This window comes from Fomitiporia mediterranea, assembly GCF_000271605.1.
Source record: "Fomitiporia mediterranea MF3/22 unplaced genomic scaffold FOMMEscaffold_5, whole genome shotgun sequence".
Classification (NCBI taxonomy): Eukaryota; Fungi; Basidiomycota; class Agaricomycetes; order Hymenochaetales; family Hymenochaetaceae; genus Fomitiporia; species Fomitiporia mediterranea.
This window is the reverse complement of record NW_006760390.1, coordinates 3,059,005-3,071,496: the sequence shown is the minus strand read 5'-3', so window position 1 is coordinate 3,071,496 and position 12,492 is coordinate 3,059,005. Positions and strand designations below refer to the sequence as shown.

At 38.8% G+C, this 12,492-nt stretch overlaps 3 protein-coding genes across 3 annotated transcripts; 2 read left to right on the top strand and 1 right to left on the bottom strand.

Annotated features, from left to right (window-relative positions):
- Positions 1 to 786: 786 nt before the first annotated feature.
- On the bottom strand, positions 787 to 1,778 carry FOMMEDRAFT_82531 (uncharacterized protein; the record flags this gene model as incomplete). Its single annotated transcript, XM_007266001.1, has 3 exons — positions 787 to 1,151; positions 1,219 to 1,606; positions 1,671 to 1,778. The coding sequence occupies 3 exons, from the start codon at positions 1,776 to 1,778 to the stop codon at positions 787 to 789; spliced, it is 861 nt and encodes a 286-aa protein (XP_007266063.1).
- Positions 1,779 to 2,209: 431 nt separating this feature from the next.
- Positions 2,210 to 3,770, top strand: FOMMEDRAFT_155592 (uncharacterized protein; the record flags this gene model as incomplete). Its single annotated transcript, XM_007266000.1, has 3 exons — positions 2,210 to 2,402; positions 3,348 to 3,437; positions 3,544 to 3,770. The coding sequence occupies 3 exons, from the start codon at positions 2,210 to 2,212 to the stop codon at positions 3,768 to 3,770; spliced, it is 510 nt and encodes a 169-aa protein (XP_007266062.1).
- A 1,358-nt stretch (positions 3,771 to 5,128) lies between these two features.
- FOMMEDRAFT_83539 (uncharacterized protein) lies at positions 5,129 to 5,572 on the top strand (the record flags this gene model as incomplete). Its single annotated transcript, XM_007265999.1, has 2 exons — positions 5,129 to 5,319; positions 5,404 to 5,572. Coding segments are annotated over 2 exons (360 nt in total), but the record flags the coding sequence as incomplete, so codon positions are not given.
- Between the last annotated feature and the right edge of the window lie 6,920 nt (positions 5,573 to 12,492).

Here is a 12,492-nt window from a genome sequence, read left to right as displayed (position 1 = left end):
TTTTCCTTTGTCGTTTCATCATCTCGGAACCTTCTGGAGCAAATTCCACCTTGGCACCGCGACACGGACAGAAGAGGCGGAAAGGTTTTCGCAATACTTCCATATTCGTGCGCTGTTTACCAACCAGTATTGCATTATCCGCTGGAATCAGAACTTGCATCGATCCATTATCATCTGCTAATAATACTCAGATATTTTCCGATTGATGCATTCGTTGGAAATTTTATTGTATTGCTAATTGGTGTTATACAATGGTAGCACATAAGAATAGCACGTCTACATTGAAGGCACTGCCCACTTAGTATTAGACTCGCGGGTAAAAGGAACGATAGGATGTAGATTTGAATGTCATCTATCAACGACGAAGCGAAGGATAGCAAAGAAGCGGTAGCGGATGAATCAACACAAATCGATAGATTGTTGACATTATAAAGGAGTGTGCGTGTGATTTAGCAGTCCAACGGTGGGATGCATAATGTAATTGCGTCGAAGTCCGAGGTGAGGTAAATATATGTGCTTTACTCTAATCAATTGATTAATAGTGATGCAGTGCGGTCTGGATTAACCAAGAAAGCTTAGAGCAGGTACAGCGGCCACAAACATGAAAGCAAATGCATTGCGAAGAGTCTCACGCTTGGGTCGAATTGACCGTTGCTGAAAAAGTGGTGATGACGTTCGTATTAGTCGTATTAGGGCGCCGATGCTGACGCTACAAAGCGGAAATAAGCGGGAAGGACATGCGCGACGGACAGCCATACCTGTTTCATGCAATACCAACCATCAGTACTAATCCTCAGAGACACTAAAGTTAATACCACCAACATTATAAAGATAAAAACTTCTCTGATCGGCCTTGATGCTGTTCAATACAATGAATCGCACTCCCACGGCTACAGCCAAGATATGGAATAGTATTGCGGGCATTGGCGCAAGTTTCCATATCATACTAAGCGCACCCGTCCAAATGAGCAGGGCCGCAAGGAGGGTTGGGCGTGCAACTGTGGGAGCAACAATCGGGAGTGTTTTACGTCCAACGAGTCGGTCGCCCTCCGTATCTTTGAAGTCTTGGGCCTGAATGGTCGTCGCGAAAATCCCTGCACTACAGAGTACGGAAAGCACGCTGATATTATCCATTCTATGCCGATTCCCGCCTATGAAGAAACGACGCATTAATTTAGACCAATAAAGGGTGAGAAACATAGGTAAATAATACTGCACCTGCAACGAGGCATGCCCCCACCTCGAAAGACATAAAACCGAGTGCATTGACAAAGTTCCGGCCGAGCCAATGGCCAGCAGCGAATCCCATTTCATCGTAGATAAATGTGAGCAAGCACAATGCGATGCTAGCGTACACAGTCTCCAGACTGTAACATGCCGAAAGTGTCCAACATGCAGGAACAAGCGCCCAGCGCAGCCTCAGGGCATTCTTCCACATAATCCGCTTGGCGGGTAGAGGGCGATCGCGTTTATTAAATTCATCTTCCTCTGGCTTGAGCGTCTGATTTGAAACGTCGAACTGGAGAACATGGAACCAAATCCAAAAGACAACATGAGGAAGATGTCTAGTTGTAGCAAGCGGTGCTGACGCAACAGCGAGTGATGTCTGGACACGAGTTGTACACCCTTGAATATTTGTTAATTGTCCAGGAGCAATGGCGAGGACGTACAATAGGGATAACGGTGGTCTTTATGTCCGATTTTGTAAACAAGAAGAGTGTCCAGAGATGATATAGAAGTTCCGAAGGCAGATTTCGAAGTGCACCAAGCGCTTGCATTGAACTCGTGAGAGGCAAAGAGACGGAGAATGGGACTGGAACGTGGAATAATTGGATGGGCATTGGAGATTTGACGATCCAACCCATTGGAGTTGCTTTTATACCAAACGTAACATGTCGGGGGTCCCTTTACGAATGTCGGGGTAGCCGATTGATTAGTGCGAAGCGTCACGAAGGTGGTTTCTCTTGTCGCGAAGACCGGCGGAAGCGCATAGCGTCGAGAAATCCAAGAGATCTGGGCGTGGGGTGTAGCGGTAGTGACTATCAAGGACAAATTTCACCAACAGATTGGCGTATACATAGATTTCAGCACAATTCAGGGCCATTCTAGTCGAATTGCAGGACTGAAGTGCTGCAAATTTACACCCGATCCGGACGTCTTGGGAGTCTTCTTCACTCGAGGTAATGAACGGATCAACTATTTATGAAAGATGGCAACTTGTTACTGCGATACTCGGCCCATGTGCTGCGGCCAGACTGCCAGAGTATTTGAGGCGGAGAACGAGGAAAACGAAAAATCCGAGGCTTCGGCGGTGTTCCACGGCCAGGGGCAGGGGCCTAACGCTAATCAAGTCGATCCATGTCTCCCATCTTCTTCTCAAAACTTCCCATATATTGAATCCGGTTTGCTTGTTCTTTTTTGGGCAATGTAACATATTTAGTATATGCTATGCTGTAAAGATGACGCTGGACGCATATTATTTCTTTCCGCGCGGCAAGCCAGCGCTCCTCGGTAAACTTGTAATTCTTTATCAGAATAAATAAATCGAGTGAGCAAGGCCAAACGACAACCAGTTGAGCAAATGCTTACGGCATTAGATCGCACCAGTGTACCGCCGCTGGTAACATAAAGAGAAAAAATAATTCAGTTGTTGTGTATCGGCATTGGGCGATTTGACAACCGACCAAGTGGCAGGCAACAGGATAAGATCTAACTTGAGATACGTTTACAAATTCATGTATAAATAAGGACGTCCCTTTGTCTCCTCATTGTGGCACGGGAAATTTGCGTACGTCTCTGTATGCCTTGAGCTTATGAATAAATCTTGATTTTATTGCAGTCCGAGTCGTCCGGCCTCCGTGACACGCTTGTTCTTGAGGAATCCCGTCTGGCAATCTGCATCTCTTATTTCGTGATTAATCGACCTTGCACTAGAAAACAATTCGAAGCAGGCTAGTAAAGGACCCCTGAAAAGTTCAAAGGCTGCGTTGCGGCGCAAGGGGTGTCAATGTCATGTCCGATTCCCGGTGTTTTGTGTAGATCATTATTGCCGCATTCGGCTTCTTAGGTTATCGACATTTCCCTTTGCTAGGGGCAGTCCCACCCGTTAGTCCAAAATGTTGAGTAAAAACATATCCTGATTCTGGACAGAACAGGGTTCCTGCCGTGAAAATGCAATAAAATAAAATAAAATAGATTCCACTTTCACCACTTTCAACTCTTTCGACGGAGTCACGACTTTCCAGTCCGCCTACTGCAGGCGAAATGAAACGCGTATCGACGAGCCTAGCTCTATAGCTCGAAACGCACATAGTTGGCTCCTTGCTGACTTGGGTTATATATAATAGATGCTGAAGGTAGCATCGTGCACTACGGCGCACTTATCCCCGACCTCTTGCAAGAAGCAGCTGCCGTAAACTGGTGTATCACAGACCACTGTGTGTGTGCGAAAATTCAGATCTACTCGAGATAAGATTGCAAGATGCGAGAACGAAAGAGGAAATAATGAGTAGGAGTGGACCCACAATGCCCTTCCTGTTGAAGGTCAAAAGCATGCATTTCTCCTGTTCCGACACTCTGAGCACCTCCGCACGCTTGCCAGCTTCTTAGATATTTCCCTAACGATCCGCTCGATTATTTTGCCATCTTCGTCGCATACCTTTATTACGGCTAGGCGGTTTCAACATGTAATGGCGCGGAACGTCTTTCCGACACGGATGTTGGTTACGTCCAAACCTTTGGTTTGCCGCTCCGCTCCGATGCCGCCATGAAACTGTAGCAAGGAAGTGCGGCGGTTAACTCTCCGTCCATGACATAGGCATATTTACGAGTGACCTTGCGCTGAACAAGCGCATTCATTGCAACTTGCAAACAACTTTCAAGCTGCAATATACCCTGACAGTAATACCGTTTAATTCGATAGCCTGGAAGTCTATCTGCAACAGGAATTTCTTATGCTTCCACTTCATCCTTTTACAAAAAGGTCATCAGGAAGAGCGAACGATCTATGTCAGCAATCTTGGTCACCTATCTTTAAAAAACGACTGCAACCGTGGTACATACAGTCAAAAACCGCTCCTTTAAACACAACCGTTCCTTTAAACAGACTGTAATATCTTACTCAAATCTTAATATTATTTTATGAAAATTTAATACAAGGTATTACTATATGACCCGAATGTATATATAAGATTTGAGAGAAATTGAGCAAGAAATAAAATTAAGAAAAATCAGACAGTTAAAGAATTTAGCAAAATTGTCCTGTAGTAAACTTTGCAAATTTTCTGGTGATATTTCTATTAATCCAATCAAGTTGAAACTTTGCATATATGATTATTAGTATCCAAAATATGTAATTCTGCAGTTTTTATTTTAATACACTGAGTTGTACAATTTATTAAAAGTAAACATTAAGAAAAGTCAAGAAAGCGTGACAGAGAGAGAAATGATCAACACAATAATGTAATTTGCCAAACCTTTGTGTGAGAATCGTGTCAGAGCATTTGCCATACCCTTGCTAATAAATTAGTGTTTTTTTACTCTTTTTTTCTACTTGCTCACTCTCTATTCTGCTTAGTACACTATGGTCAAGTATGCTAAGTCTAAATCTCTAAAAAAAAGGGAGGAATTGGAGGAAAGGGAGAGGAATATGGGTCAAGCAGTTGAGGCTTATCAGTTGGACCAAAAAAAGCCCTGGAGAGAGTGTCTAGGACTAAGAGGAGTGGCTAGTATGTTTAAAGGGGTTACAGTTGGAACATTAAGGAATAGGGCAGCTGGAATGAAGTCTATCCTAGAGTTTAATACTTCAAAATGCTGTTTAATGAAGGAGGACAATCAGGCACTTACAGAACTTATTTGGATCTCTTCTAATTGAAGCTGCCCATTCAGTCATAATAACATTGAAAGGGCAGCTAATCAACTCCTTGAGGCATGATATAGTACAAGTTACAAGCCTGTAGGACCTACATTTGTTCAGAGATTCCTGGAGCATCATTATACTAAGCTAAAAACTTACTAGAGTTCTCATCTTAATACACAACAAGCAAATGGCCTAAATCTAACAGCTGTTAGTAAATGGTTTGACATTCTGGAGGAGGAAGTGGTTAAGAAGAGAGTCTTACCTGGGCAAATATACACTATAGACAAAACTGGTTTCTCACTTACTAATAATACTGTTAAACAAGTTATTAGAGCTAGAGGGAAGAAGATTCAGCATAAAAGTAGAGGTAGAAACCAAGAAAACATTACTACTATTGTTACTATCTGTACAGATGGAACATACACTAAGTCTGTTACTATCTTTAAAGGCTATAGTGTATGGTCCAAATGGACAGAGAACAATATAGCTAATGTGAGGTACATACTTATACTTCTTCATAAGCTCTTACTTAACAAGAGCAACAGGTTCACCAGCTCTCCAAATGGTTGGACAGACTGTGAAATAGTACTAGATTGGTTCACAAATCATTTTGAGCCTAAAATAAGAGAGAAAGCATATAGACACACTCAAGTTCTTATTGTTAATAGTTACAACTCACATTATTTGTTTGAACTGTTAGAAGTAACAGTTTAACACAATGTTGTACTATTAGGGTATCCTCCTTACTGTTAGTAACAGTGTAGAGGGGACCTGAAGGCTTAGTAAGGGGACCCAAGCTACAACTATCCTACACAACAGAAATACAGAACACAAGTACTAGAACATAGTTGGAACTTACAGAACAGGCAGAGAGAGAGAGTGAGACAAGAGTAGAGTATATAGAGTGAGCCTAAGAGTACAGGACTACCTAGAGTAGACAAGATTAAGACTACAGGACTAGTCTGATCTTGTACACCTATATATACTAAACTACACAAGAGTACTCAGAGAGTATAAGCTACTTAAGAATGATAAGCTATAAAGAATGAAAGAAAGGAATGTCAAAGATAAAGGTATAAAGAATGAAGGGATAGACAAAGGGTAAGAGACTATAGAATGAACAAAGAATGAAGGGGTGGTTAAAGGAATAGAATGATGAAGTAAGGAAGGGTAGTAGTAAGAGTTAGTACATATATAGTTTATAGACAGTACTCTTAAGGGACAGAAGTCCTGAGTTCCAGTACAGAAGAGTGTGGAACCCTTAGAACTGAAGGTATAAGAGTAGAGAACTATAACATTACCCTCTCTCTAAAACCAATTGTCCTGATTAGTAAACATTAGGCTTGGTTAACAGCTTGAGTATAGGTCAGAATAGTAGGGTTTAGAAATCTGTGAGGTAGAGTTGATACAGAGCACCTGGATAAAGTTAATAGAAGTCTTAGATTACCTTAGTAGTATGGGTGAGATTCTTAGTAGGTTCCTAAGTGTGTTCTTCAACTGGGTATCCTTTCTAGTAAATAAGGAACTTGAGCTTTCTATATACTAGCTTAGTATCTACTACATACTCTACTTTATATTCTAGTTCAGAACTAATGAGTTCTAGTAGAGGTAGTAGGAGTCTTTGTTATAAAGGAAAACTTGGATTATAGTACTAAGACAGTAGAACCTTGTTAAACACTAGGTGTATACACTTCTATGTTGCTGGAAGTTAGAGTTTGTAGACAGAGGTACTAACCTTCTTTTTAATAACAAAGGGTCTAAAGTGCTTGTTGTCCAACTTCTTCATTAGACAATCTGTAGTCAGGTTAGTAGCTTCTAGTATAACTTTGTTACTAGACTGGTAATCCTTGACTACAGACCTCTTCTAATCATAGTTCTACTTTATAACCTGTACTACCTTTTCTAAAAGAGCTCATACATCCTCCCTAGTTCTGTACATCCATTCTACAAAGTCTGTTACAGATTCAGAACTACTGTTCTAGTTTGGAACTGTCCCTTAGTATGAATGTCTCTTATAATTGAGGAAGAACAGGGACTGTCCTGTTATAGAGTGTTGCTAGTTATTGTGTATGAATTCTGTCAGAGCTAACTATTCAGACCAATCTAATTACTAATAATTAATGAACATTCAGAGGTAGAGCTTGATCTCCTGATTGACTCACTCAGTTTGACTGTCAGTCTGTAAATGATAGACAGTAGAAGGGTTCCCTTGAATTCTAAGAAGTGTATACAAGTTCTGTATGAATTTTGACTCAAATTACAGTCTACAATCATGAATGAGCTTCTGAGGGAGTCTGTACAACCAGAAGATGTGATCCTAATAAATGTACACTATACTTTTAGAAGTGAGTTCTGTTCAGGTTAGAACCATATAGACTTACTTAGAGAATCAGTCAACAATTATACAGATAGTATTGTAACCCTGAGACTTAGGTAGCTCACTAATCAGGTCTACTAAGACTTTTTCCTAAGAGTGATCTAAGATCTAATACAAATGTAGGGGAGCCCAAACCCTTGTCTGGTAGGCCTTAGTCTGTTAGCACATATTGTAACTAGTTACATACTTTAGGATTTCCCTCTGTATTCTAGACTACTAGTAGTTCCAAGTAATGAGTTCCTGTGTTTTGTGTTAGTCTGAATGTCTTACAGTCAGATTGTTGTAATAAGCTCAGACAATGTTCTCCTACAGCTTCTGATCCTTTAGAATGTACAGTTGGCCTTCCTAGTAAACCTGTCTATCCTTATCCTCCTCCTAATCCCTAGCCTACTTCTCTAACTACTTTACTACAACCTAGTTGTGTGTGTGTCTTAGAGCTTACTATATATAAGTAATAAAGTCAACATTCTTGGATTTGAGTTGGATCTCTTGGATTGTCTTGGATGCAAAATGGGAATTGTCTAGGAGAACAAGATTTTCATTATTATTCTCCCCCCTTTTGTGACCTACTTGTCTTGAGAGTAAATTAGCTTTTGTCATTTGTATTCTGAGTTTGTAGGTTAGTACAAAGTCATAGTCCTACAGTTCTATCATCTAGCAGGCTTAGTAGTAGTTGAGCTTCTAAGGTGTTTAGAAGTACTAGAGATTAAGGTGATTACTCTAAATCTTAAACTTCTGTACAGTACTAAAGAGATATTAATACTACTCCTCTAAGGAACAGACAATTGTAAGGAGTTCCTTATTATAGATAGAGTAGTTCTGTTCTGTTACAGAGAGGGATTCTAATCAGAACACTATCAGACACTACTTTCTGTCAATAAACTAGAACAGTACTACTCTATTTACAAAGTTGGAAGAGTTGACTTTGACTTAGAACTTGTTCACAACTGTTAGAACTACTAATACAGGCTTACTAATAATAGCTTACTTGAGAGACTCAAACACAGACTACTACTGATTATCCTATTACTAAGAAGTATCTTTGCTAGTAAGATTGTGAAGGGGCCAGGCAATAGTACTAAAGCCTCAAATGAAGCATTAGTAGTAGTTTACAAACCTAAGGAACACTTAGACCTGTTTCAGGTTCTAAGGTTGTAACCAGTTCCAAACTACAGTTACCTTTGCTAGATCCATACAGATCTCTCCTCCACTAATTACAAAGCTTAGATAATCTACTGACTCCTGTGTAAAAGAGTACTTTACTTCTTAGAGGAACAGTTTATTATCTTAGAGCTATTGTAGAACTACTCAGATTAGTTAGTAATAGTACTTAACTGTCTGAGTAAAGATCAGAATATTGTCCAGATACACACTAACATACTCTGAGTCAATCAGATCTGTAAGAATGTAATTCATGAATGACTAGAACATTACAAGCAAGTTGGTTAGTCTGAAGAACATTATAGTTGGTTTGTACAATCTACAATTAGTTTAGAATATAGCCTTCTATTCATCTCTGTCTTAGATCCAAATATTATTGTATCCTTATTGAATGTCCAACTTAGTAAAAACCCTAGATGTATGTGTCTTATTAATGAGCTCCTGAATCAGGGGGAGCAGGTACTTGTTTTTGACAGTACCCTTATTAAGACAATAATAATCCTAGACTAGGTAGAGCTTCCTATCTTTCTTTTTAATAAAGAAGAAAGGGGAGACTATAGAGGACTTTGAGGGTCAGATCTAACTGTTCTAAAGATTTTCCTGAAGGAACTTGTTAAGCACCTCCTGCTTGTCTCTGTTAAGTAGGTAGACCTTATAATCCTTAGGTTAAAAACCCTTAGTTAATTCAATTGTATAGTCTTAGAGACAGTGTTTAGGAAGCTAGTCAAATTCCTCTTTACTAAAGACTTTAGGGAACTCTTAGACAAAATCTAGCAGGCTGGGTCTATGTGTGTTCTAGAGTAGAGTTGTTCTAAGAGGGTTCTGAACTGGTTCCATCTTAGACATCCTTCAGATTGACTCTATTCTACCTTAACTAGAATATGTATCTACATATTTATCCTAGTTGAAGAAGAACAACTAGTTACCTTCATTAGAACTGTCAGTAACATTGGAAGTGTCTGTATCTACTTAGAACAGTAGTACAAGGTAACTGTAAGACTCAGGACACTAATTAAACACAAGTATCTACTCTAACTAGTTAATAGTAGGGTTGTGAGCCTTAAGCCATTCAAATCTAATAAAGATGTCTGTCTTTCTAAGGTTAGTAACTCTAAACTCAATACTTTCCTTATGATCCTGAATAGTCATCTATAGTTGGACAAACTTAGTAATCCAACTATTCTGGTTCAGGGTTCTGTCTGTATTGTATACTAGGATTAGAAGTAGAACACATTAAGTAGGGAGGTAGTGTTCCTACACAAAGGCCTTATTAATGTATAAACTAGTGTATCTACTGTCTACTAGAGCTGTTGTTCAGATCTGGGGGAATCCTAAGAAGGGAGCTAAGAGGACAGGGACCTAGAGCTAGTGTCTGAAACATTCTCAGATGAATTACTACTTGTTCTGAAGGGAATGTACAGCTTGTGTAACCTTATTGTCTAAGAGAGTAAGTATATACACTAACATTTCCTTATTAACCTCTCTCTTTTAACAAGGACAGACTCATGTCCTCAGCTGTAAACTCAGCTGAGACTATCCCTACTTAATACTATAGACAAACTACTAAGTAGTAAATAGGGCTAAGTAGTGTTCTGAATGTTCTAAGATCTTAGAATATAGAAGTAGTAGGTCAGATTGTATAGATTTAGACTCAGATGAAGTGTAAAGAGAAGAATCAAAAGAATCAGGAGAAATAGGAGAACTATCTACTTTTGTTTTCAACTTTTTTCTTTCTAATAAATAATTTTGTTGATTTATTTTTTCTACTTTTTCTGTTTTATTTACTTCTAATCCTACAGTGTCTATTAAATCAAAAGTGACTATCAAAAAATCTGAGTCATAGCCCTTCAGTACTACATTCACTGTTAGGCCTCTACAAAATCCTAGAGTATATAGTCAGAGTCTAGAAGTTTCAAGGTGACTTCTGGATTTGTAGAAAAGGCTTCTTACTACAAATCCTACTTGTTACTCATTATTACTCTAATAACCTAACAAATGTACTATTGTTTCTACAGACAGTTCTTAATTTAGTGCTCTAACTTTCTATAAGTAAAGTATACTCCTTACTTTCAGACTTCTCTAATGTCTATCAGAACAGATTGATTACAAATTATAGACAGATTAATCTAAGAGCTCAGAACTGAAAGAGTTAGACACATGTGTAGACATTCTACACAGACTTAATACATTTAGACTATAGCTTGGTTGAAGGAAATGGTACACATTTTCCACTCAGTGTAAGTAACCAGTTCTAGCATTATTCTAAGGATCTTATTAACCAGTTCTAAGTAAAGAGCTTTTTCAAGTATTCTAATAAGGACATTATTAAACCTGAGTGTGAATCCTACCTTCTAGGCTAGAATATTGAACTCCTGAAAAAAGGTATTAACAGAATGTTTGCCCTGTTACAGAGACACAAGCTTGTTCTACACATTATACTTCTTATTCAGATTAATGAAGGAAGCACAGAGCTACTCTATAAATTCTGAATACAACTCATTGTTCTAAAGTCAAATCAGGCTTCCAATCTAATAGCTTTCAATCCAGTTCTAGGCCCAGGTGGCTGTGTTGCCTTCCTTTATGAAGGAGAGGACAAATAGGACACAATTGAGATCTGAGGATAGATTAGTCAAAGTAGTAGCTATGTATAGTTCAACTTGGTGCTAGAAGTCCTTAAAGTACTACTTATTAAAGTCTAAAGAGTAGGCTACATACACTTTCTTTTTAGAATGGGTTACAACTTCTAGAACAATTAGAACAGGTTCTGAAGGGGCTGAAGGCATGTAGTTAGTAAAGGCCTCTTAAATAGAGGTCTACACATATTAAGCTAGTTCTGCTCATAACTACTAATCTGGTAGAACAGTAGGGGTAGTAGTTAGTGTAGGAGGGTTCATGTTTATACTATGAAGGAATCAGTACTAAACTAAAAGGGGTAATGAATAGAAGAAGGGTAGTAAAAGTTTAAAAGGGGTTTAGGGAGTTTAAAATTTAAAAATGTAGAAGAGTCAGGACAAAGAAAAGAGATTAATACAATAGTAAGTACTAATGCTTGAAATGTAGGAGAGTTGTAGGGTAGTAATAGGTAGTCTTAATCTGATGTCAGCAACAGTGTAGAGAGGACCTGAAGGCTTAGTGAGGGGACCTAGGCTATAACTATCCTACACAACAGAAATATAGAACACAAGTACTAGAATGTAGTCAGAACTTGTAGAACAGGTAGAGAGAGAGAGTAAGACAAGAGTAGAGTATATAGAGTAAGTCTAAGAGTACAGGACTACCTAGAGTAGACAAGATCAAGACTACAGGACTAGTCTGATCTTGTACACTTATATATACTAAACTATACAAGAGTACTCAGAGAGTATGAGCCACTTAAGAATGATAAGCTATAAAGAATGAAAGAAAGGAATGTCAAAGATAAAGGTACAAAGAATGAAGGGATGGACAAAGGGTAAGAGACTATAGAATGAACAAAGAATGAAGGAGTGGTCAAAGGAATGGAATGATGAAGTAAGGAAGGGTAGTAGTAAGAGTCAGTATGTATATAGTCTATAGACAGTGTCTCTGAGGGACAGAAGTCCTGAGTTCTAGTACAGAAGGGTGTAGAACCCTTAGAACTGAAGGTACAAGAGTAGAGAACTGTAACACTCACTGTACACATACTCTCTAGAGCCTTAATGTAGTTTGCTTTATACAGATAAAACAAATTTGGTAAGACATGGTTGACAATTTTAAGGCACAGATGCTACAAACTGTTAGGAAGCAGGATTTTCTTAGACTTTTTGGAAGGAGCTTTTTACTTGCCTTTGATTCACAGACTGTCTAGTCTACCTTCCAAGTTACTAGAGTTCATCCATTTGATCATACTATTATTACAGGTGATCAGATAAAGCCAAGTAAGGTGTCCTCAACATTATCAACCTTTCTGTTACCTCTCACAACTCCTGTTCACTAGATAATAACTGTATATTACTATCAAAAGCTTACAGGCTTTAATGTTGACATCTTAACACATATTGTTAAGACAAGACTATACAAGAGTATGTCTCAGATAATATAAACTACATTACAAGTAATGACAAACAATGATGGAATA